The 25876-nt window shown below is 50.4% G+C and overlaps 2 protein-coding genes across 2 annotated transcripts in view; both read left to right on the top strand.

Moving 5' to 3' along the window:
- The window catches only part of RPL19 (ribosomal protein L19), a 389457-nt gene that overhangs the window by 167077 nt on the left and 196504 nt on the right, over window positions 1-25876 (top strand). The window lies entirely within an intron of this gene.
- The window catches only part of MLLT6 (MLLT6, PHD finger containing), a gene marked incomplete at its 5' end in the record, with an annotated part of 43518 nt that overhangs the window by 9068 nt on the left and 8574 nt on the right, over window positions 1-25876 (top strand). The window contains 9 exons of the mRNA XM_082494788.1: window positions 1355-1464; window positions 1941-2044; window positions 2741-2834; window positions 4085-4192; window positions 13383-13481; window positions 21156-21330; window positions 22113-22703; window positions 24167-24348; window positions 25105-25222. Coding sequence (XP_082350914.1) covers window positions 1355-1464; window positions 1941-2044; window positions 2741-2834; window positions 4085-4192; window positions 13383-13481; window positions 21156-21330; window positions 22113-22703; window positions 24167-24348; window positions 25105-25222 — 1581 coding nt within the window. The remainder of the gene's footprint in view (window positions 1-1354; window positions 1465-1940; window positions 2045-2740; window positions 2835-4084; window positions 4193-13382; window positions 13482-21155; window positions 21331-22112; window positions 22704-24166; window positions 24349-25104; window positions 25223-25876) is intronic.

Below are 25876 nucleotides of genomic sequence, written 5' to 3'. Positions count from 1 at the left end.
AAAGCACAGCCCCTGAAATGTGCACTTTCTTGAGTTTAACCTCACGGGAATCAGGGCATGATCTGCCGTTGTTTACAGAAATGTGGAAGGTGACAAGTTTTTTGCTGCACGCTTGCGCAGCAGCAGGGTGATCCTCAGGTTAACAGAGCCTCAGCCTTGAGTCCTCATCTGAGAGCAGGGACCAGGAGGCAGCAAAGATGGTTTTCTCTGCAGGACTTATCTGCTCATCGTTGATGCTTCTCAGCCTCTGGTGCTGTGAAGTACTGTGGAGTCTGATGTCAGTTGTCAGGGCTTGCAGCTATTGATGCTGTGGGCTGTGTAGATCAAAATTAATTTTTCTCAAAATCTTATTTTTCAGAAAGGCTCCTGTACCTACCTGCCACTTACCTTAAAGAGTTAAATTAGGCAAGGAGGTCTTTTTTTCTGATAGATACCACATTTAGAGAAGAAGCCCTAAGTCCGGGATATGTTGTAAAAGCATCTGCTAGAGCTGGTCGTAAGTGCCAAGAGCCTTAGTGCAATAGCACAAATATCATGTTGGGGGATTGTTTTAAAATAACATAGCGTCTTCTTCCAAGCATATTATTACATGGTTTGGTCAGGTCTGTGTAGACGGGCACAAGAAGTGTTACAACCGTGTCACTGTACAGAATTATATAGCCCAAGTACTTACCGTGCTGTATAATTCTGTGTAATTCTGTAATCGTGGACTTTGGTTGCGCCTGCCCAGGTGAATCTATCCTAATTCTAGCTAAATCCTTCCACTGCAGTAGCCATACCAGTATGGATCAGCCCTCAACGGCTCCTGACCTTCAAACTTTCTCAGTTCTGTCCTGGCCAGCTGGAATTTCAATTTACAGATCTGATTGGGAGGTGTCTTGGTGGATTTAGATTTTAATCTAACTTGGCTTGCTGAAAAAGAGCCTTCTTTAGCCATTGATAACAGCCAATAAAGGGAGCTTTGTTTTGACTACACGTCAAACCTGTCCCATCAGCATCATTTACTGCTTGGATGCTTTCCTGGGTTTGTTTAGGTCTTCAACTTTGGGTCTCAAGTCCTGAGGGGTTGCTTTTCAGCACGATAAGCATTGTACATTTCTTTTCCCAAAGAAATCTTTGCTTTCTTATTTAATCTGGAGGTGGTATCCGTCTATCTTTCACCTACAAAGGATTTGATTCCTAACCAAGTTACAACAAGCAGTACTTCAAATCTAACATCTAACTTAAGTTGGCTCCCTTCCTACACTCTCTTCCTTCTCTCCCTCCCATGCTCGTCTGCAGCCCTGTCTGAGTTTAAGACTCTTCTGGGTTGCCCCATGTGAACCTCCGCTCTCTGTCTTGTTTGCTTCCCCAGGGTGGGCCCATGTTGTCTGTGCTTTGTACATCCCAGAGGTGCAGTTTGCCAACGTGCTCACCATGGAGCCAATTGTCCTGCAGTATGTACCCCACGACCGCTTCAACAAGGTAAGGCCATCTCTTTCTTCTGCCCCAAGTGTACTTGCCCTGCCTTGGCTTTTTGGGGTCATCTTATTCTACCACATCTCCTGTCCAATTTATTTTCATTTCCAGGTACTCAGATTCCTTTAAAAATAATACAAAAATACAAAGTAAATCCCCATTCTTGCAAATAACTTTTTGGTCCTCCATTTATCACTTCCCCAACTCCCCCCAGCTTTAGCAATCTCTGCCTTGGAGTTACATGTTGGTTACTCCACGTTTTGATCTGACACAGTTTTTATTAGGGGAGAAAAAGAAGATGCATGAGTTTTGTGCATGCCACTGAGAAATAACCCAGAGCTGTTGTCACAGGAGGGAGATGACTGGACACAGAGTTAAGCATTCTTGAAAGCTTTGCCTCCTGGTGAACAGTGAGAGTGAAGCAGACACTTTGTCTGCCTCTTGTAGTGAGCACTTTTCCTTTTTTTTTTTTTTTTTTTCAGACCTGCTACATCTGTGAAGAGCAGGGCAGGGAGAGCAAAGCAGCCTCTGGAGCATGCATGGCCTGTAACCGACACGGCTGCCGGCAAGCTTTCCATGTCACCTGGTGAGTTCCACACAACATCAACCCAAGAATAGCCCCAGCTATTGGTTTTGCTGCTATGACTTTGAGGCCTCATCAAACGGGTGGTGTGGGGAGTTGGACTTATCACCCTGGGTTTATTTTGTTTGAGGGGTAACTCATCCTTGCTCAGTTTGTGAGGGGAACTTCCCCAGGAAGGCTGAGGTTTCGACAGTGAGCCTTCCCTGCCGGGGATTTCCCTAAGACTGTGTGGAATCCAAGAAGAAAAGAGATGAGTCACAACCCAGGAATGTTCCTTCTCCAGTAGAGCACATGCAAAAGTATCATCTAGACGATTTTAAGGGCTGATATCCTCATGTACCCTTGCAGCCTGAAAACAACATTGCCTATCAGCAGAACAGGGAGATTCCCAGCTTTACATGGTTTCCTTGCTCATGATATGTCTTTCGTTGGAATTGTTACTGGTCTCTTAGGCCTCCCTTAACAAAACCAAAAGTTGCAAGACAATCTGGTAGAAAAGTACTGACGGTTTTGAAGATCTTAATATGAATTAAAAATAGTCTGAACTTTTTTCCCCCCTCCTTGCATACCGTTTGTCAAGCAGAACAGGAAACTTCAAGACCCTGCCTGGGTATCGTGAACTATTCTTTGCCCTTTGATGGGACATGTGGTTTAGTTGTACAATTTGCTTTATCCTCCTCCTAATTGCATGTATTTCAGTGCCCAGATGGCTGGCCTCTTATGTGAAGAGGAAGTCCTAGAAGTCGACAATGTCAAGTATTGCGGCTACTGCAAGTACCACTTCAATAAAATGGTGAGTTTCTTCATCCCTGCAGTGGAGTTTTTTTGTCACATATAAAGGCATCGTCTTTATCCCAGACTGTATCTGTGCTCAGAGCAGTAAGAAATACCAAGAACACATAAACACGGTCTGCAGCCTCCTTCCCTTTTGAGCCATTCAGTCCGAATCACTCAGGAATAACGATGAATTTATATTTTGCATTTCTATAGCATCTTTAAACACATTTTCAAAACAAGGGGTTGAATTCTTCCCATCTGTTTTGGCTTCCCTGACCCACTCTGTATGGCTGAAAGATAAGTCCCAGGAAAGGAGAGCAGCCGTGGTGTTTGATACTCCAGGGAGTTTAGGGTATAGCTTAGGCGCCCTAGGCAGGAGGGTAACACAGAACAGCCAGAACTTCTGCCTGAGGACAGAGACAGCCCAGAAGACTGCATGGACTCATTCCCTGTTTAAATGAAATTTGGGGCAAAGGACTTCCCCCTATTAATTACAGTACCAAGAGGAACGAGAGGGACCCTTTTCCTGTTCTGCATAATTAGTAGACACCTGCTCTCCCCCCTGCAGCAGAAGGAAACTTGATCCTCTCAGTACAGCTTTGTGTCTCAGTGGCTCCTTTGTTGCTGGCCTTGCCCACTTTCCTTCCTGCTTATCAGTGCTGTCACATACAGTGACTGATGTCTTGAGCTTCCTCTCAAAGTCAAACTGGAGGATACCTTCCCTGCCCTTCAGGTACCCTCAGTATCTGACACAAGTGTAGCTCTGTATCAGGTTTACTGATGCTGAGATAGATAACAGGACTTCTGGTAGTGCCTGGAGTCTGAGAACAGGGCATCCTTCCACGCACGCCCCCACGCCCCACTCAAGACTGAGAGCTGGACACTGCTATTCAGGAGGACTGGCGTGTCTAACCAACGTTGCTGCTACCATTTATCTTGTTGATTACAGAAGGGTCTCTTAGTAGCTGTGCCTTTCTTCTTACAAGTGGCAGTGTGCATAGGCCACCAAGAACCAAGGATATGGGGAGTTAGATCTACGTGCTGTTTGTAAGCCCACTCGTATGGCATCCGCTGTGGTCCCCATGATAGGAACCAGGCTGGGCATCTGGTACTGAAAAAGTTTGGTCCTGCACATGGTAGACAAGCCATTTACTGTAACTTTGCTCACCATAACAGTGAAAGCTGGGCTCTGTAACACTGTTTCCTCTCTCTTTTTCTTTTTTTCTCCTGTTCTTCACCTCCTCTCCCCTTCCCCACTTACCTCAGAAGACTTCACGTCACTCTGGAGGTAGCTCCTTCATTGCTGGAAGAAGGAGTCGATCCACGTCCCCTGCTCAAGAGAAGCATGTGTCCCACCACGAAAGGCCAAAGAAGGTAAGATCTGCATGGAGTTTGTCAATCCAGAGAGGCACAGTCATGTGGGCTGGAGGTGAGAAGGGGAAGAGTGTGCAGAGGGCACTGACGGCTCTTCAGGTGAGCCCTTACTTTGCAAAGAGTTTCACAGTTAGAGATCTGAATAGTGGCTGCGTTTTTAAACAGGCCTCTAGAAATGGGTATGCAAACAGAGCAGCACAGCCGTGGGGAATGTGTGGCCAAGTTTGCATGTTCAGATTATGCCTGAGGGGTCTTGGCAGAAAGTGCCTATGAAATGCGCAACTGTCCACTTTCTATCTTGTGGCAGGTCCACTCTGAGGATGACATTGTGCTATGGTTTCCAGCTACTGAGTTAATCTGTGTGGAAGTAGTTTGGGCTGTGGTTTTAAATGCAGCAGCTTGAGAACATAAACAGGAGGTCGTTGTCCTGAGATCCCAGAGTCCACGTTTTAAAGGACAAAACCATACTGATTAGTAATCTGCATTGTGGCCAGCGAGTTAACTGTAGGCAACAACAATAATTAGTATATACTAGGTAGTATTTTTTTAGTCAGATTAGCAGGGATTCCACCTGCTTCAAGTCTACCTGTGAAAATAGTTTATCTTCATTAAACAATTGTGTAGAAGAACGTCACATGCCAGATCTGACTGGTACAATAGTTATTTATCTAACTCTGGTTCAGACATACTCATCAAAACTGCTGCAGTGTTACAGGACATGTTAACAGCACACCAAAGTTCATAATTAACCAACTGACTCACGTGACGAGTGCTCATATTTCAAGGAAAAGCAGCAGTGAATGTGGCAGGCAGAATCCCAGCAGACTTCTGGGTTCTGACTGGGATGCAGGTTCCAGTGGAGAAGGGTCTGTACCAAAAAAAATGAGGAGGCCAGAGGCTTCTGAGGTATTTGTCATTTATAATAATAAATAGCCCTAAAAGGCAGGACACACATTTTTTTTGAGGATTCAGGTTCTAAGGCAAGTGGCAGGCAGCAGAATAAGAAATCTTCCCTACCTCTTGATACAGCTTTTGTAATATCAAGGCTCCACAGTGTAGTACTGCCACACTCCTTTGTATCCGGTCTATCCAAAGCAGTGGGGTAGGACCTGAAGCAGAAATAACTTATACAGGGATACGGTCAGTATGTCAGGTAGTTTTTAATACTTCATGGGCCATATCCTGTTTTTTGTTATCAGAAATCCAGAATTAGTCTACCAAGCAACCTCTGGATATATTCCGCTATAGTCAAAAGCCAAATTTACCTTGTTGTGTAAACACAGTTGGTGATACCCCTGCAAATCGCAGTGCAAATCTTTTAAGTCTTGCCATAGGTGTCTGGCTGTTTACTTCTTTTTTGTTTGTTTTGGTCTTGTTGCAGTAGGCATCCTCACAATGCATAAAAGATTTTGAATGGTAATGATAATGACCCACATCCAGAAACAGCCCGATGACACTCCAGTGGGTTATGTGGCCGAAGTCTGATGGATCTCAGCCCAGTCTCCTGGGGACAAGGGCATCCAGGCTTTCAAAAGCGGTACAGCCATCAGTTAATACTGACTGACACCCTCCTGGCATGCCCAGCTGAGAGTCCATAAATTGTGTGGGCAGGAAAGCCGTCTCCCTCTTTATTTACAGAGGTTATCCCGCAGTATCCAGTTTGAAACGCCGCCCGCCACGTCCATTACGTGTTTGGGAAGCTTGCCCAAACCGTACCTGATACATGGGCAAACAAGGCAAACCTCGCTTCCAGAGCGGTGCCTGCCCTGCTGCCGGCACCACGTCAGTAAATTTCCTGCTGCCGACAAGGCTAAAGCGTATGGGGAGTATTTACTCCTCTTGTGTGTTCAGCTGCTGCGAGGAGAGGAGGAGGCGGGAGGGAGAAAGAGCATCTGTGCCGTGGACGGGGAGCGAGCGCTTGGCACAAGGTGCGGGGCTGTACTGGAACGTGCTATTTTTAGCCAACGAGCAGGCAGAGAGGGTGGGGGAGAGGGCAGGATCGGGGTGATTGACGGCGGCTTTGGAGAGCTCAGCTGTAATTATAACTGACAGGCTGCGCGAGTCCAACGCTGGGGGACCGTACGAGGGTTTCTGTATTTGCACGGCTTCTGGTGGCCGGGGTGGGAGTGCGGTCACGTGCCTGGCAGGTAGGAGTAGGGGAGGTGCTGCTTTCCCAGCTTCGGTTGGAAAGCAGGTCAGCGCCAGGGGGAGAGCGAAAACAGGAGGAATATGGATTTATTTATAGGCTTCTCAGTGGCGCTTGCCACTATTGTTAGCCTCTGGGTTACTCACAAACGTGCAGAGACTCCGTCTCGCTGCTGCCTCACCACTCTCCCCTCCTGATGGCTCATCGCGTTTGCGAGCAGCAGATCCGATGGAGGCCCCTTCCCACGCCGGGGTTGCTTGGCAGGACCGCAGCGCAAGTGCAACATCGACTCCAGCCACATAGAGAGGGGGAGTCAGCACGGAAAGGGGGACGAGATGTGCAAGGCAGCTGAGACGAGCAGGATGAGGAAGGCACTCCGGGCTTCCAGGGGTGTTGCATAGTTCGCAGCTCTGGGAGCGGTTGTGAAGTGCAGGGTGGGTGTGAGGCAGTGTGGGAACACAGACCTTTTGAAGGGGTACCCAAAGAGGGGGTTGAGCCGTTAGTTCCCACATCATTTTGGAGTATGTGACTAGCAGCGCATGATCTAATTGCACGTGTTTCAGGGGAACTGGGTGTGCGGCTGTGCTGACCTGAAGCAGAACAGCTTTTCCTTGAGCCTGTCCAGCTGTGCAGCCGGCTGGTCCTGTCCTCCCGGAGCTGGAGGCGTTGCAGGGGAGCGGATCACTCGGCGGCAGACCAGAGCACGTGTGTGCGTCCCTGGGCTGCAGGTGCTCATGGCTCTCCGCTCCAGAAGGAGCTCAGGGCCTGACAGCTCCCTTCCAGCGCAGGGCTGTGGCTGTTTACTTAGGCTTTACGGAGGAAAACTCTGGCTGAGTTAATGACTAAGTGAGGGGCACAGGATTTAACCCGGTGGCTTCAGTAAGACAGCAAAGACTCGGGATTTGGATTCCTAAGCCCTGCTGTAAAACAGTTCAGCGTTTGTGAAGAGTCTTGTTCTCTGCAGAACAAGGGACAATTGTGATGTGGGGACTGCGAGCCAGCGTCAGCATCCCCCGCCTCTTGCAGGCACAAATGATACCAGCCCAAGCATTTCCTTCTGTGCTGTCCTGAAAACAGGAAAGCTCCAGGCTTTGGGTTTTCCTCAGAACATACCAGGCCTTAGCAAAACCATTCCCATTTATTTCTTTGGGATTGGTATTGCAATGTGTGTGCTCTACCCTATGGGAGCCTTTGCAGGGTTTGTTTGTTTAAAAAAAGAAAGAAGAAAGAAAGAAAGAAAACAATAGCTAAATACCAAGAAAATGCTGGATGACGCACAGGGGTTGAATGAAGTACAGATGTTCTGTCACCTATATTGTCTGCTTGAAATGCAGAGAAAAAAATTACCATGCTCCGTGGAATGAATTTGTCACACCAGGAGCTGACGGGAGCACGTGCGCTACAACATTTTTATGCATATATCCCATGGAGGGAGACAGTCATCCAGTGTTACTCTTAGTGAACACCTGGAGCCCATAAGCAAAATCAGGGGACTTTTAATTTGGATATGGGACACTGCTATGAAAGGAACGGTCCCTGCCCAGGGACAGAGGAAAGAGAGGCAGGCACTTGGGGCGAATAAGCCCACCTGCAGGTGTTCCTCAGGTCTGGGTACAGAGCCAGTTCTCCACAGTCATAACACACCTTTAGCTCCTGAACCACTTCCCTAGCCACAGGGGGTACTTTATGGGGGTTCAGGGACTGTCTCTGTCCTTCTCCCCTTATCCCTTTAGCAGCAGCCCAGGGCAGGGCTTGAGCCCTTGGTCCCACGGTGTGTGAGCAGATGCACAGCAGAGCCTCCTGCCCCACTGCCATTGCCTGTCTGTCTGTACCTGGTGCCAGTGGAGGAATCGAGCCAAGGCTCCAGCCCGGCAGGCTCAGCACACTGGAGAAGTTGTACCAGGCTGAAATCTAAACCCAGTGGATCTGAGGGTCTTTGTGTTTGCATTGGAGTTGGTGATGGAGGTCTGCCTCTTGGAGTTTTGTGTCCACGCAGGCACCAAAGGGCAAAGCGGACATTTTTTTCTAGTGGGACACAGGTGGCTGCTTGCAAGACCAGCACAGGTTTTTTTGGGAAGGAGTACTGAACTTAAATCTGCTCTAATGTAGCTATAGTAGCCTCCCTTCATTGCATCCTTGACTGGTTTTCTGTGATCTCTTGTTATGTGGGTGTTTAACCGCCCCCAGCAAATCCTTCCATTAGCAGGGGGTGCAGCAATAACTTGAGAGCACGCGAAGCCCGGCGAGGGCTGGCCGTGTGGCCTGGTGTAATACCTCTCATGCGCTCAAGAGTCTGTCTCAAGGCAAACCCATGAAATCCCCAGCACGGCCCTGGTGCAGGCAAGGTTGCAGGCAGGGGCTTAGCATCCCTCTGCCTGGTGCTGCCTTCCTCCTCGCTGCGGCTGCCATGGCTGCAGCCCAGAGCCAGGCCTCCTTCTCCGGGTGTGGGAGTTCAGAGAGCCTGGGAAAGAGGGAGGGAGCAGCAGAGCCCGCTTGGCTCTTCCCGGCTCTTCCCTCCCTCCTTCCCCTGCCCAATCTACTTTTAATGATCCAATTGCTGGTGTCCAGCAGATTAGAAGAGGGGGCTCGGGGAAGGGGAGACGGCGGTGGGGGGAGTGAGAGGAGCTGTGCACAACCCTTTTTGGCAGCGAAAGATCCTGTTTCGTTCCTCCTGCGCTGGGGAGCTCGAAGGGAGATTGTGTCGCCGGCACGCCCCCCATGCAGCCGCGCTCCCCCCGCCGCAGGCCTGGCCTGCTGCGTGCCCACATGCCAAGCCCCAGCTGCTCAGTCCTGCATGGAGAGAGTTTGTTTTCCATGAAGTTTGTTGCTGGGGGCAGGTTCCTGTTCCCTGCAGACCGCAGCTTGCCCAGCCAGCCAGCCTGCTGCAGGGAGCACAGAGCCACTGCAAGGTAGGGCTCGGCTTTTGCTTGCAAAGATGGGATGGGGGTGTTGAAAGGTTTTCTGCTTTGGCAGTGCATCGTCGCTCCCTCCTCCTCCTCCTCCTTCTCCTCCTCTTCCTTCCCGGAGTCCTGCTCCATGGCAGGTCTCTGTGGGCAGGCAGGGCTGTTGGCAGTGGCTGTGTTGTCTGTGAAGTCTCCTGCAAGGAGGGCTTGCAGAGGAGGGTGCTTGTGTGCCAGGGATATGAAGTGCTGGGGACAGAAAAGCCAGGTGGGGAGAGGGCACTTGAGAGGCAGGGGACCAAGTGCTGCTTCCCCCCTGTCCCCTTGCCCTCCCCTCACTTTGCACCCTGTGGCTCTTGCAGGAAGCATTTGGAGCCTTCTGGTTCCTGGAGACAACCCACACATTTAAAAGCCTCTGGTGCAAGCTGGGGAACGCCCCGGGATGTCTGAAGGCCTGTCAACACAGGCAAGACGGCCAGGAGTGACTGAGCACCCTGACCGTCTCAATGCCGTGGTGTCTGTGGGCAGCCGAAGTAACCTTCCCACCAGTGCTTTGGTCTGGGGGCAGCCGGCCCGCCTGCAAAATGTCCATGGGGTAATGGAGTTAATTGTCCTGCCCATTTAACACAGGACACTGCATTTCTACAGTAATATTGAAGAAGGTTTCAGATCCTGTTGGCCTTCTGAGTACCCAAAAACATTAGAGAGTGACTGGAGGGTGGGAGGTGGGTGCTACGGGGTGTGCAAACGCAGTGGGCACCCCAACTTGGCAAAGCTTTAGGGCTGTTGGCTGCAGCCCAGAGAGCTCCTGGGTGCCTGGTCCTGTGGGTTTCTGCTCTGCCCAGGCAGGAGTGACACAGAGAGCCCGGAGAGGAGGTGGTGTGGGAGAGGGAGAAGTGCTTGGTAAGCACAACGGAGGAGCAAGGTGTGCCTGTGGGCATGGCCCGGGGCTGCGTGCAGGGACACCCAGCAGAACTGCCCTTGAGCTCCTCCTCAGGCTGCGGTGGTTCTGGTTTCAATGCAGCCCTTTGAGCAGAGCACGAAGACTGGTCTCTGTGGGACAGATTTTCTAAATCGTTTGAGTGCAGTTGCTCAGCACATGTAGTCGGGGCCAGATCTTCAAAAGAGCTCAATACCCGGCGTTTAGCTTTTTGGAAAACCTGACCATTTATTCAAGCATCTAAATGGGACCTGAGGTATTCCAGAAATCTGGTCCCTATTGTGCAGGCTGGGTTCTTGCTGAATATGTACATGTGTACGCACTCCTACGTATAACCAGGGGACTGCTCAGTTAGTTGTTGTAGACTCTGCGCTGCCGACAGTGAAGGGTGATTTTTCAGAGAGGGGACAGCCAGGATTTTGAAGCTGGAGGATGTGAGTTTGGTGGTTGCCATCACAATGAAACTGTGGGAGGTTTTATGGTTCACTGCGGTGACAGTCAGGACATTTCTGCTTTTCCCCATGCGTGCGCATGTGTGAATGTGTGTGTATGTAGGTGTGTAGGTTCATTGTCATTAGCCAAAATGGCTTGGCTCTGCCTTGGCTCATGTTGACCACGATACGTGAAATTAAATCATTACGGTGCTGGCTGGCTGGCGTTTGCAGCATTGTATCTTATTCCCTCCTCTTGCAACTTCATGATTGAAGCACATTTGGGATTCAGGGTCTGAAAATGAGAGAATAACTTTGTGGTATTCAGAAAGTTTAAGGACCAGGGTTTGTGCAGTTATTTGGCAAAATGTATTGTAATGAGGTGTCTGGCTCCTGTTTTCCATTTCTAGTTTCCGAGAGTGGCACTGGCAACATCTGCAAGTAGGCGAGCGTGTGTCCGGGTGGGGGGGAAGATCCCTGACTTTTCTTTCTGAATTTTTGGATGACTTTCTGTGAAATATCAGCAAGTTCTCTCCTCCCATGTGCACTGGTTTTCCCATTTGTAAAATGAGATGTAGATATTAAAAAACTCTCTTCAGCTCATTGAAACTCTCTGCTGTGTGCTATTAAGGGAGTGCAAATTGTTACTACTACTGGAATAATGAACGCTGATGTGCGCATGGTCTGTGACAAGCTGCTTAACTAACTGGGACACAGTTTCCCTGTCTTCCTGTCCTAGAAGACCCATGAGAGCTAGACAGTGTTTATAGCATGAGAAGTCCCCAAGTATTATGAGATTTAGTAAAGATTTAATTTTAATTTGTCTTTCGGCACTTAGTCCATAGAAATCACATTTTCAAGCTTTCCTTGTTCGCTGCCAAAGCTGGAAATGTGTATTAAAGAAAGAGGAAAAAAAGAAAACAGAGATTCTTGTAAAATACTGTAGCTCTAGGAACAGTGGCTTTAACAGATATGCCAAACACCAGGAGTCTGGTGATAAAATGATGGATATTGGCAGCGTTGGTTGTGCACTGAGCAAGTGCGGTGAAGCTCTAGGCTGGATTTGCCTCCTTTTTTCAGCTCATCCCAGTGAAGCTTCCATAGCCTCATCACAGGTTTACGCTGCAGGGTCACTGGGGGCTGCAGCATGGGCCTCCTCTTCAAGTGCAATGAAAATTCAGCCAAACCCGCACTGGAAGGAGCTGATTCCTGGACCACTTTTGCTTCCCCTCTGCTTCACTTCCTGCCTGCCTTCTCCAGCCTTTTCCTCCTCCCCTCTCTCTCCTCCTGACCCTTCCCCCCCCTCCCCCCCCCCCCCCCCCGTTTAGCATATTTAATTATTCCACTCTCTTCTCTCACCCCCAAAAACACACAATGGAGCTCATATATTTGCTGCAATTGCATCTTCCCCTGACAGCATCCCATCTTTGGCATGTGCTGGCAGCTGTAGCCTCAGGGCTTTGCCTGCTCGAGGAAGCAATCAGCATCTTTCTGGAGAGTCAATGAATTTCGATGTCACTGTTCTGGTCTGACCACACCTTTGCTCCAGACTGAGCACTTCAGCTTCTGGAATAAAACGCCGGTGTGAGGGAGTTGTACCAGAACAGGTATCCTTTGCCACAAAGGGCTCAGAAGCAAGAGGATGGATTTTTCTAAGCCCTGCATCTCATGCAGGTGTTTATCTGACAGCAGCTCTCTGGGTCCACACACCAGTAACCACGCTGCGAAGTCTGGAACTCAGCAGAAAAGTTTCTGCAGCTTCAGTAAAGAAAGCTACATCTTTAGCTGAGGTCGGTAGCACGGAGAAGCTCCTGTAGTCAGCTGGGTGTGTTCCCATGGGAGTGTGCAGCGGAGGAAGCAGGAGTGTGTGATGGAGCATGCTCTTCTATCCATCCATCTGTATGCCAGCTGGCCTGGGCATCCTCAAGCCCCACTGACTTGAGGTCACACAGGCCTACGTTTTCAGTCTTTTCTCTGAAAACATCTCATTTTTAGCATAAACATCCTGATAGCACTATGTAAGAATAAACTCCTTGGTTACAGTCCATTTCCCAGGAGAATATAATAAAATCAGGGCAGGCAGGACTCGGTGTTTCTCAGGCCATGATTTTTCTTTGGTTTGCAATATGAAGAATCCCATGTTTCTGGGGTTTTAGTGAGAGAAAAAAACAGGATGAAGAAATCAAACTAAATAGCCTGTCTCCTGTTAGCAGAGATGGACCCAGACCAGCTATCTCTGTTGGGAGGGGAGATGTGGGGGATCTCTAGGTTAGGGTCAAGCCTAGGTTCTGAGATCTCCACTGACTGATTTCTTTACCTGTGCATGTGCAACACATGCTGAAAGCAAGATTCTCCCATTGGCTGTACAGGGTGGATCTGAGAAACCCTTGAGGAAGGTAGAGAGTGAGGGTGAGGGGGCACAGAGTCCCTTTGGGGAAATGGCAGCGGGAAGGTCCAGGTTTCTTGAAATCAGCCAGAGCTTGTTAAGTCCTTCCCTATCATCTTACCATAAACTGATTCGTGGGCTTCTGTTGATATTCTGCACTCCAGATGTTGGCTGCAGCTGGGGTAGAGATAGTGGGACGGTCCCAGCCAGAAGCTGGGATGTGGGGGAAGGGATACTGGGCTCGTGTGGATGGGTGGAGAAGCAAAGAGGAATATGAATGTATGGTTGTAAATCCAGCCCTACACACCCTCCTTTCTTTTCCCTTACAACTGCTATTCTCAGCAGAGGAAAAGTTAGCCTTCGAGTACTCTCTGATTTCTTTTGCAGAGTCGGAAAGACAAGGAAAGACCTAAACAGAAGCACAAAAAACGTCCGGAGTCTCCCACCAGCCTTACCCCATCCTCGGTGCCCGTCGCTGCAGAGAAGGTACCAAACCCAGAGGATGTGAGCGTGTGAATGTAGGGTGGGGAGGGAGGGCAGGGGCAAACCGTGGGCACTAGCTTTTGTAGGAAGTGGAGAGGAGAGTGCAGAAGAGCAGAGAAAGGGCTTTTGTCCGTTTATTTTGATTCCTGATTCGTCACATTCTCGCTCTCTCTGCCTGACTCCCCACCTCGACACCCACCTTGGGAATTTAACACAGCAGCTGTCATGATTTCTGTCAGCACTGACGACACAATCATGGCGCTAAACTCCCAAGTGATTGAGCTGTAAGCGCCAGCCTGTTTTGCAGCAGATGTTCAGATTTGAAGCTCTCGCAGAATAGATAAATATCCATGGTTTGGCCTTTTCTGCTGCCACATTGTAAACAGCTCAGGCAGGTGGGTAAGCAAGGCAAGGCTTGTGGGAGGAGGTGTTATCCTTTATTAGACAAACTGATAGAACTGAGGGGGAAAAAATCTTAGAAGCACGTAAGGTCTTCAAAGTGCATAATAGCGGTGGCTTTTCTCTTTGAGACAGCAGAAGGTCGTTTCCTATTTAGTTCCTTCATTTCAGGAAAATTCAGGCAGAGGGGCACAGCGCGGTGGCCTGTTTTGCTCCTGAGGTGTAGAGGCTGTCTGGTTCCCTTCTGGGAAGATGTCCCTTTTGCGGGTTTGTCTGCCCAGTGCTGGTGGGGCACAGTCAGGATGTCAGTGTATTTCTGCTATTCACTGCTGAAATCGTGCTGCTGACTCTTGCACCTGGCTGTAAAACAGGATAGCCTGGAGCTTTCTGTAATTCATCCCAGCCCCAAACTCCAGTAATGCAGAATATACACAGTGGAACTTGCCTCGAGCTTGCATGCGACAAGGTGAAGGCCAAGTTTGCAGTTGTTCAGGGTCAGGGAGCAAGTGAGGTTACTCCAGCACCGGGACCTTTGGAGTTGCACTCTCTGTAGGGGGAATGTAAATTAATGCAGCTCCTTAGCAGGGCTGTTCTGGTGTAAGTGCGGGTAGGACTAGGGCCAAGCTCCTGCTAGAACAAATAAACAACATGTCCAAGGAATGTCCTTTTGTGCACAGAAATGCTACTTGGAAAGGCTTGGGTGTCCTTTACATGGCAGGATTGCCTTGTGAAAATGAAAATTCACAGGCTAACAGTGTCTGCATACGTGAGAAACACTGCAGGGGCAGTCTGGAAGAGTGAAAGCTCCTGCCAGTCAGCACAGGTTGCTTTGGGTTAGGACTGAAGAGGATTTTCTGTGTTCTGTGTGCGGCCGAGCCTGGAAGCAGGGAGTAGATATAGGTCAGAGCTGAAATGGCAAAGCTGGTTCTCATGGTTCTCAGGCTGGGAGAAGCAGAAAGTTAGTGGGACAGAGTGGAAGAACAGCCTCTGAGCTGCAATCAGTCTTGCTTTACCTGTGCTCATGTTAGGGCAGCTTGGCTCTGGCTTTTGGGAACAGCAGATTCACCCAGTTAACAGAGCTGTCAGGAACTGATGGCCTAAGAAGATTATTTTCAAGCTGAACTGAAATCCAAAACCTGACTCTTGGCCAGCTAGAGTGGTTGTTAGACAATTACCCACTGTCTCCTCCAAAGCCCTGCCAGACCTTTATAAATAAAGAGGGAAGGGTGCAATTCAGTTTTACAGGCAGCTTTCAACTCTTTGTGAGCTAAAATTCAGGAGATCCTAATTACTGTAGCTGTGCTTGAGTGACAGCGTTTTAGTGTTTCCCTAGGGAGTTATTATTAATCCTCATAACAGAGAGTGTATTTCCCTTGCTTTTTTTTTGTGCATAGATCCCAAAGCATTGTTCAGACTCTCTGTTACCAAAGGTACCCGCTCCAGATCAAATCTAAGAGCTGCTACAACCTCGCACAAACCCCTCGGGGGGTGGTTGTATGAGGCTTTCTAGGCAGTTGCATCAGTGTAACGTTGCACGGGTTAGACTAATGTAAAACCTTGAGACACATTAATGCAGCGTGTCCAAACAGGTTTCCTCTTTGACTCCAAAACCATCTTTGTCCTTTCTGGGTCTTAGATTAGTACAGCTCACCCCAGTAGAGTGTACTGGGGAGGGGGTAGCGTAGATGCAGCAAACCAAAAACTGACGTGTGACTATGCAGAAGAACATAGCTCGTCACTGCGGTGCCATGGTTAGAGTCTAAAGAGGTCTGGAGTCTGTTCCTCTCTTTACTACTTGCGTGATCTTGGGCAAATAATTTATCGCCTCCATAGTTTTCTCCAAGTTACCCAATGAACCGGAGCATAAATTCCCCAGGTGACACAGTCCCCAGTCTTCCGTGGAGAGCAGCTGGGTGAGAGCAGGTCTCAATGACCTGCAGCAGTGAGGGCAGATGGTCGTGTCCGGGTGCCTGGGAGAAGGACACTGGCCTGGAGCAGCCATGCAGAGCCGCAGGAGGCTGGTGCAGCCCTTGAAGTCCATGCCAGACCCATGCTGCCAGCTCACTGTGCTGCTCACACCGTAGCCAAAGTGATGCCACACGCAGTGAGTCCCAAGCTCCCGTCCTAGTGCGCAGGCTGTGCTGGAGCAGGGGTTGGGCTGGGGGCACTGAGCATCGCCAGTGGTTTGGAGCCAGTGATGAGGAGCAGGAGCATCAGTGAGATGAATCAGCAGAAGGGCCCTGGCACCGCGGGGCTGCAGGCAGGCCGTAGCATGGCACTAGTCACCAGGCCATGGAGAGGTGTTACCAGTACCTGAATCCACGCTCCAGTCTGCTCCATTTGCTTAGCCTAGAAGGAGCCTGGGGCAATAGGCTTCTGAGCCCCAGCATCTGATGTTGCTACCAAAGTCCTCTGAAACTTCCAGCAACCCTTTAATAATGGATTTTCAGAGCTGTAGTCCTGTACAGTAGGACTTTTTAAACTACTTCACCAGGTTAGGCTGACAGCAGTGGAACTGTTTCGCTGCTTTGGAGGAACAGTGGTATATCCCACTTCCTTATTCGCTCCAGCATCCTGGCCTCTAAGTTCACTTTTTTTCTTTAGTTTTGCAATACGGATTTATTTTTCAGTTCCAGTTTTCGTCTAATATGTCGTCCACCCTCTGCTCCCCTCTTGAACCATTTAGTTATGAAGAAGATCCTTTGATGTGGTTTCAGTCTTCCTCTTGAAATCAATTGTGCTAGACCTCTGACTTCTGCCAGATTTTCGAACATCTCATTGAGTGCTTCCCTGCGACTTCTAGGAATCTAAAAACCATTAATATCTAACACTTGGACTCTACCAGGCCTCCGTGTCCTGTCTGCGCAGTGACAAGCTCTCACTGCCTCTGGGGGATAAACATACTGAAAACACGCTGGTGTGGCCTCAGCTCTCATCTACACCGGAAAGTGAAACTAGGGTGTGAATTCACAGCATGCAAACGACTCTCCATAACACCTCTGCTGAGATCTCCTCCTGCCTCTGAAAAGTGTCTTTGGGCACTGCGATTTTCATTGCTCTCAAAGAGGGGCAGGAGACCTTGCTGGTGGGGCACAGGACTGTCCCTTCCAGAGAACACGCAGAGCAGCTGACCTGCTGAAAAACCCCCAGTAGTGCTCCTGGGCTAGGGCTTTTCAATGGCTTTGGAGGTGGAGGGGTTATAGAGAATGGATTTGTGCTGGATACAGGCTCTCATTCATTGTCATGCCGGCTACTTGGAGCTCCGACAGACTTTTTGGGGAGCGGGAAGGAGGCAGAAAACATTCCCTCTGGGTAATAGTTTCTGGCTATAGTAGTTGCTGGCTATTTCATGTGGTCTATCCAAAAACTACAAAATGCTGCCAGCTGGTAAGGCTTTTGAACAGCCCGTTGGAAAGATGGTATTCATGGAGCGGGCCTGGGGCAGAGGAGGGTTTCTCGCCAGGGGAGGAGCAATGAGTCTCACCAGTAAGTCTTGGCAGCCGGGGCTGCTGTGGCTCTGTAGTCACACACTGCCAGACAAATTCAGGAGACAGTTTCTGCGCTCAGGATCTCTCGGTGCAGCTGGTGCCTGGTTCTGGCGATCGAGGTTAGCGAGCAGCCGAAGAGCGAGCGGAGCAGCGTGCCTCTCCCCTCCCCCTGCAAATGCCCCTGGGAGCCGTCCTGCCGCTCTCTGTTGCACTTGCAGTAAATCTGCAGGATTGCAAGCCACCCCAGCTGCCTTCTTCTGCCAGCTGCAGACATCGTGATCACTTGTTGACACACACTCACACATGCTACGTGTTTTGGGCTGCAACATCTGGCTTGATCTGGGTTTTGTAATCTAAGCTGTGGATGCCAAGGGCTCCCCGCACCCCCCCTCTCCCGGTCAGGTGCTGGAGAGGGAGCACAGCAGGGCAAAGAGCACACGATTGCAGGGAGACTTTCCAGGTTTCCCACTGTTATTTGAGCTTTCAGCACCTACCCAGGACCGGCCTGAAGCTGACAGGTCCTGGGAACCTCTGCACCATGCCTGGCTCAGGCAAATTCACAGTTGCTGTGATGGGGTAGGGACGATTACCCCTGCATGTCTCAGCATGGCTATTTGCAGTAAGAATCCCTGAGCCTTTTAGCATCCCTTGTCCTGACATGAGTGGGAATTTGCCAGTAGCAGCAGGGACATACACATCAACTCATCTGTGTCTCCTATCCCCACCTACAAAGAACAGCAGCATGGTGGCTCGAGGCTGAGGGAAGGGACATGGGTAAGGTTGCCAGTGGCGCAGACACAGAGATGCTGTAGCCTGTACACATGCTTCAGCCCCCAGCTCCTGATGGAGACTGTAGCAAGCGGTCTGGCGTGGAAAGGCAGCTGATGCTGACAGCCTGCCTGGGTGGCTGCTTCAGCACATCGCCCTGCAGTGCGTGGGCTGGAGGAGCTCCTGCTCTCGTTGCATTGTTCCTCCTTCGTGTCCTCCCTGCTTCCCCTCACCAGTAGTTTAATCCAGGGCAAAGCCTCTCTGTGTTTCTGATGCGGCTCCAGCCTCCCCCACCCCTTCTGTATTTCGTCAGTGGTTGCCTCTAGGAGCTCGTCCCGCCAATCAGGAGGCAAAGAGATGCTCTTCTGATTTCCCATAAATAAATTAATGAATGAAGAGCTTGGGTGCTGCACAGTGTCACAGAGAGGCCAGGAAACAGGTACAGCCCCTCGGGGGACAGCGAGTGCCGGGGGGGTAGGAGGTGCGTGCATGCCTGCGCTTGGGTGCCCGCGCGACTTTGTCTTTCTTCTCCCGGCTCCAGGTTTGAGGCAGGAGTTTCCCCATCAGACTGTCCCCTCCAGCTGGGGCAGCAGGTTTATCCTAGTGACATTTTTCACTTGCTTGCTTTAAATAGACCTTCAAAATGTAGCACTGCCTCATTTTGAGAGAGAGCTCTCTTACTTCCTCAGTGCTTCCCTATTTTTTTTTCCTCTGCAGCATGCCCTCCCCCTCACACCTGTTTGCAACACATGAAACATTGGTGTTTCTGCACATGCACATACACACACACACACACACGGATTTCCATGCTGGAGAAAAGCCGATGATCCAGAGATTGAGACCTCTGTTTATGCACAAGGCAAGCAGCCGGCATGCAGGTTTCTCCAGTCCTGCTCCCTCTAGGCAGCAGCCCTGAGCTGGAGAATCTCTTTCGTTTGGGAGCCGATGGGACTGCAGCCCTCCTTACTGTTATTAATATTGGCATTATGGTAGCAGACCCCTCCCCTTCAGATCAAGGCCGTGTTGTGCTTGGCAGTCCACGTGTGTCTCCTGGAAGGCTCCGCTGCCACACAGAGCTTGCAGGCTCCACGGAGCAAAGTGGGAAAGAAATAGAGGCACAGAGAGGGGAAGTGATTTAGTGTGGTTTCAGTTTCCTTCTCTCTGCTCCTCGGCTGCAATCCTTGGGCCCTTGCCCCAAATTCAGGCTCTCTGGAATGGCTGCTAGAGAAGGGCCCTTTGTGGTGAGGAGGGCTTGTGGTCGTACCATACAGATCTGTCTGCCATGACCCGTTTGGCAAACAATATCTAGGCTAGCGTTTGGCAGGAGGTGGGAAAATCCTGCCCCGAAATCTCTGGGAGTCTCTTGGGGAGGTCTGTGAGGTCAGATCAGCCCTACAGGTGAGTGTCCATTCACCGCCTTCAGCTGAGACAGCTCAGCCTCTCCCCCCTTTTTTTCCCTCCTTTAATTTTGCAATTAAGATTTATTTCCCAGCTCAGATTTCCCCCTTCCACCCTGCACTAATTCATTACTTGCCCTGCACTCCCTTCCTGACACTCTGGATTTAGAACATGTCTTCTCATGTGGTTTCCCCCTGCCCTTCTGTGGCCCCGTGCACCTTGTGCAGAGCTCCGAAGAGGTGAATTTATGGGGGGAAAATTTGGGGCTTTGCATTTCTGCTGAGACGTGAGCCATCTCGTTCCTGCGACTTCGTGAGCAGTCTCAGGACTTCCCATAGCCCCCAGACACTGCTCTCCTTTCCCTCCCCAGGCAGATGTGGAAAGTCGGAAAGATTTTCATGCTCCCTCTGAGCTCATAAATCAAGAAGGCTTAATCTCCTACATCCAGGAGTCTGTGATGAGAAAATACAGATTCCCCCTCCTCTCCCCCCTAATTTCCACCACTCCCTTCCTCCTGTCTTTCATATTCCCGGCACATCTGGTGTGTGTTAGGCTGCCAGCTGTTGCATTGTGCAGAGTGATTAAACCATGTGGGAGGAATGGGGAAAGATTTTTATCTGGGCATTCATGAGTCTGCATTACAAGCCCTTTTTTCTTTAGCTCTCCCCAAGAAGAGGTCATCTGGAGTCAGGGATAGTGGAATGTAAGAAAGGTATTGTGCTTCTCTGTGTCTTCCTTGTATCTGCTCAGTAAGAAATAAAAGGTGTTTGCACTAATGCACTGGTGTTATATTTTGGGCTATAGCCATTGCATTGGAACTATATCTATAATATTGATTGGTTGCAGTAATATCTTGCAAGAAGTGATCTTTGAACGCTGCTGGTTTGGCTTTGAAGTGACTTGAAGGTGAAGGTTTCATATCCCAGCGTGGGTGCCCTGGGGGATCTGGTTTTCGGTTCATTCCACTCTCCCCCTGCTAAACTCCCACACTTCTCTCTCTCATCCCAAGCTCCTGGATTTCCTAGCATCTGGCCAGCCTCTTCATCCCCCTTGCTTCCCTGTCTCCTGCAGGCTTATATGGGGTTTGGATAGCATCTGTTGCTGCACGGACAGATGCTGCTCTAACAATGTCACTGTGAAATATTTACTGCAGCAGATTTGGAAAGCCCTGGGCTGGCAGGGGAGGTGCTCCAGTGGATGCTTTAGGGAACCCAGGGAAACTCCCGTCACAGCACAAGGACGAGCAAGTTCCCCCAGGTGGAATGACCTTGCTGAGAATAGCACACCTGAGAGATGCAGCTGAAATACGTGTTTGAATCACAGCCAAATTCAGATTTTCTTTGGGCTGAATAACCCTCTGACATGCCTGTGCCCTGATTGTCAGTGCTCTGTTTAATTTCCTGCAGTTAGATGGGATGAGTATAATCCCTAGGAGTATAAAGCCTGGTGCCACCAAGCAGCAATAGAGGGAAATGTTGCTTTTTTTCCCCTGAGTAACATGACCTGACCATCACTTTGTGGGCAGAGGGGGCAATTACTTCTCTTAAGGGGAAATTGGTAAAAAGAGCCCCTGCTGTGGCCACATCTGGCCTGAGTGAGTCACCTCTGTGTTTGCTGCTGCCAGGGCTCCACCAGCCACCATGAGGGGAGCAAAGAGACCTCGGAGGTCGGCAGGTCGGAGGTGAAAGGCAAGAAGTCCTCAAGCCATGGCAGCAGCCACAAGGGGAAAAAGACGGGAAGCGGGAAAAGCTCAGTTGGCTTCAGCTCAGCTTCATCCAGCGGGACCTTCCAGCCTGCAGGTAAGGGGCGAAGGAGAAGCAAGAGAGGAGGGGAGAATGGAGGAGATATTTTGGGTTGTAAAGATAGCCGTTCGCCAGCTATTGCTGTGAAACTTTGCTGATGGCCATTTCTTTAACCCCTTGAAGGGAAAGGGAAAAGTCTCATTGCTACTAATTCCATGCACAGAGGGAAGAACTGAGTCAGATGAGTGTTACAGCTCCCCTCCTGTGCAGGCCTGCTGCACCGCAAGGGAAAACAGATCCAGATGTCTGAGTGGAGGGAGGAGGGAAGGGAAACTGTGCACAGGCAATATGGGCAGCACCTGCCCTCTCCTCCGTAGGTGGTACTGTCTGCAGCAGTGTTTTAAGGAGTACTAGTGGAGAGACTTGAGCCAAAACCCGATATCCAGGCTCCCCTGAGCTTTAAGTCAAAGCCTTGCAGGGCTCCCATCTGCTCTGACCTTGCACAGTTCTTTTTCGAGCTGTTGTCCTACTGGCTAGGCGGTTTCATCTCCTGGGACCCTAATCAGGGCTGGAGGGACTGTGGTGGTGCAGGGCCTGGGGGAGCAGGCACATGCATGTTTGGATGGGATGAAGCTGCTGATGTGCACCTCTCATGCTTGCTAGAGAGCATCAAAGCAACGGTGGGGGAGCAGGGCTGGGAGGTGACAAAGATGTCTTTCAGCTCAGTAACTAGCCTATGCCAGAGGACCTTGCCTTGTGACCGTGGTCCTGTTGCCTTATGGGCTGAGTTACTGCCACCACGAGCTTTCCTATATCTGCTTCCCCTCTGTTTTCCCCAGGTACCTCCTGCAGCAACTTGCAGTGCTCCCAGGACTTTGTGACATTCCCCAAGCTTGAGCAGGACGACGAGAAGTACCGGAAGCCTGTCTCTTCCTCTTCTTCTTCCCACTGCTCCCCTCTGTATGAAGGCCAGAAGGGAGACATCTTCGAGCAGAAGGTGATCTTCTCTGGCTTTGGATCCATCATGCGCTTCTCCACCTCTGCGGTGAGCCAGCAGAGAGGCCGTGATGCTTCCCCAGTGGACTATAAGGCCTCGAACCCTGTCAGCGGCCCTGCGGTGGGGACCAGTGGAACCAGTGGTAGCAGCAGCAGCCACAAGCGCATGCCGTCCCTCAGCATGGAGGAGGGAGAGGTGCTGAAGGAAAAGAAGCACAAGGGTAGCAAGAAGAACAAGCATGGGCCTGGCAGGCCGAAAGGGGGCAAAAGCAAAGAGATTTTGGGTGCCCAGCTGGCTGGGTCCACATCTACTTCCTCGTCACCCTTCTCCGGAGGCTCTCTTGTTAGCTCCAGCATTGGCAACTCTTCACGGTCCTTCAGCCACACGGGGAATCTGCCCAGCCTCAGCATGGAGTCCCCGCTGCTGGGTTCAGGTATGTTCCCCCTTAGGGCTCCAGGTGTGCACAGTTCCTCCCAGCCATGCTGTCTTCTTCATCACATTTGGCTGGTGTCCGGACCTGTCTGCACAGGGTCCAGTCCCTTTAATTCAGTCCCAGGAGCTGTAAAAATCCACATCTGTGTCTCCCCTTCTCATCTTGGCCTTCATCCTAGAATCTCCTCCGCATCAGCTTCTCTTGTCATTGGAGCTGGGCTGCAGATTGGAGCTGGGGGGTATTTCAAACTCTTTTTGCTCAAGTGCTGGAAAAGCTCAGCTAGCCAGAGCTTCGTTTCCAGAGCAATACAGGAGAGGGGATATTCACCGGCCAAACTGGAACAACCACAATCTGACCCCAAATGAGGGACTCTTAGAAGTGATTCAAGTTTAACCTCTCTTTTAAAAGCAAAACCTCTCATCCTGGTCTCACCACATCCACGTAGGTTTGGGAGACTGGCACACCGTTAACTCTGATGAAGGGCTTACAGCTGTTCCCAGCCCGAGTCCCCTTCCCTGGCCTGGCAGGGCTGAGGGCAGCCAGGACATGTGGCAGGAAGGGGTTAAGGCAGCAGGCAGAGGAGGGGCCTGCTGCTCAGGGCTGAGGTTTGACACTGTTCTGGCAGCAGAACTTGTCATCGGTCTATTGTGGGTTGTTTGCAGATGCTCCAATTTAGGTCAGATTGCAAAGGGGGGGGTATAATTTTGTTGTGTGTGCCTGGGAGCCCTGGCCCATTTGTCTGCGCTGCCTGCGAGCGGAGAGAAGCTGCACGAATTGTTGCAACTTCCATAATCATAATTTTTATTATTTTTTTGCCTCTCCCCTGGAACAACAAGAGGATGTTTCAGAGAGGAGGAGGCTGCCAGGCCCTGCTCTCCTGCCTGCTTGTTCTTCCATTCTTCTCTTGCGGAGAGATGTTGCCAGGGCTCTGAGGGACCCAGCTTTGGGCACTGCCTCTGCTGCATGCCTAAGCCAAGGGGAAGTCAGGGGTCCCCTCCCTCTGCAGCAGCTCTCTCCTCACCCTTTCTTCCTCATTTATCTGTCCGTGCCCCACCGTCGTCCCTGGGCATCGTGGAAGGGGGCAGGTTAGCTCAGCAAGAGTGTGGTCTCTTGACTAGCACGGGCAGCAGAGAGTGGGACTCTCGGAGTCCATCACCCCCTTCTACCGCTGACTTGTGCCTTCGGTGAGTCACTTATGCTGTGATTTCTCGGGCTGTGGGGAGCAAACGAGAAGGGGGCAGGGGCAAGGCTGGAAAAGTTTGTGATGCCTTTTGATAGAAGGAAGGCGTACTGCGATCACCCTCGCCGCATGCCAGGCTACGAGATGCTGAAGTGCACGTTACACTTGGTCTTGTGCATTGGTGCCACCCTCCCCTCCTGAGATCCAAGCTCTGCAGAAAACCAGCTGCTTCCAGGCCATCGGAGGGGAATGTGGCTCTCTAACGCATCTCCTCCCCTTGCAGGGATCTACACCAGTAACAAGGACCCTATTTCTCACGGGGGCGGAGTGCTCAGAGCTGTGTGCAGTACACCCCTCTCTTCCAGCCTGCTGGCACACCAGGGTACGTCGTCTCTCCCACAGCTCAACCGGTCTCCCTTTGCTAGCACCATCCCAGCTTCCTCCTCCTCGGTCTCCACCACGCAGGTAAGAACATCAGGACCAGGAGAGGGACTGTAGTTCAGGAGAGCGTTGGACAGAGCGGTCACTGGCAGAGCGGGGCCGGTTTGTGGGCACAGAGGAGTTGCTTTTTCCACTTGGGAGCAGCTACTCTTCCTTCAGTTTGGAGGGGAGCTGCCAACTGCAGCTTCCCTTAGAGTTGGTAGAAAGATGTAGGCAATTTTGCGTCACAGCCCACGCAGCTTGTTTTGGGGTGGGATAAATTGCAACCTAGAAGGATGCAGTGCTTTCCATTGACTGAAAGGGGAGCACAGACAACGCTCAGGTAGCAGAGGCCTGGCTGTCGGCGTGTGCTGCGTCCCGTGCTGCTTGTCCCCTGCTGCTCGGCTGCGTCCTGCCACCAGTGCCAGCCCTACCTTTGCTCTGCAGCACAGATAACTTGGTGGGAGGGCTCGCACGTCCCAGCTGGGTGGGCTGTGCGTGTGCCAGGAGACAGAGCCTTGTCCTTTGTTAGGAGCTCACTGTGAGAGGTGTTTTACAGGGAGGAGAGAGTTAGTTTTACAGCCTCAGTGTTAACACGGCTCATTCAGACCTCTTGGCTCTGAGACGGGGCTGGGAAGATTTCAACTGTCTAGTGAGACTTCCAAGGAGATATTTTTAACACTCTCTCTCATGAACAAGCTGGGTTCAAGAGTCAGGAGGAGATGGAATAATGAAGTTATTTTCCTCTTGCAATTTTGAGAAGTCATTTCTCTCTCTCTGCCTCCTTGTTTTGCCGTGTAGGTGTTCTCACTGGCAGGTTCAACATTTAGCCTCCCTTCCTCACATATTTTTGGAAGCCCCCTCACATCTGGGCTATCAATCAACCCACTCTTAAATCAGTCGGAAAGCAGCCGGGCAGGTACGTGAATCAGAAGGTATGTGAGTTTGGACTTCCAAAGGGGTCTCCCTGGAAGAGTTGAGACAACTGCATCCATAGTTCTCCAGCTGCCCTCCCTGCTTGCTCCCATCCCATGCGTGTGAGAGCCAGGGGCTAGGAGAGAGGGACAGTGGCTTTTCCCCAAGGCAGGGGGTGCTTGTGTTTGCCTTAATGAAGGGCTGGCTTGCAGTCCCGTAAAAGCACATCTGCTGGTGTGTCCATTGGGTAATGTGTGTCCCTGGACATGCGCTAGAAAAGTGCAAGAATGTAAGTCCTTCTCTACAGAAATTTGTTGTCTTTTTACACACTAAAGCTGTACAAACCTAGTGAAAACTACTGTGAGCTTTTGCTTGCTCAAAGTAAGTTAAAAGTTTTTGTTGGGGTCTTGTTTTCTGTTTTTTGTTGTTTTGTTTTTTTTTTTTTTTAAATGAGAGATATGTCACACTCTTAATTTTCATCTTCCATTTCTGTTTTGAGTTAATTTTTGCCCTTCCCCTTTGGCTTTGTGATGAATGCAACAGAATCCACTGTTTTCAACTTCCAAACGTGAACGTGCCAACACTGAATTACTTAAAACTGCTCATTTTTTCCCACCAAGGCAAATTCATTTTTCTTGGAAAATTGCCTGGTTAATAA

Source organism: Vanellus vanellus (assembly GCF_965231255.1).
Source record: "Vanellus vanellus genome assembly, chromosome: 24".
NCBI lineage: Eukaryota > Metazoa > Chordata > Aves > Charadriiformes > Charadriidae > Vanellus > Vanellus vanellus.
The sequence above is the reverse complement of the archived record's forward strand: the minus strand, read 5'-3'. Positions and strand labels throughout refer to the sequence as shown.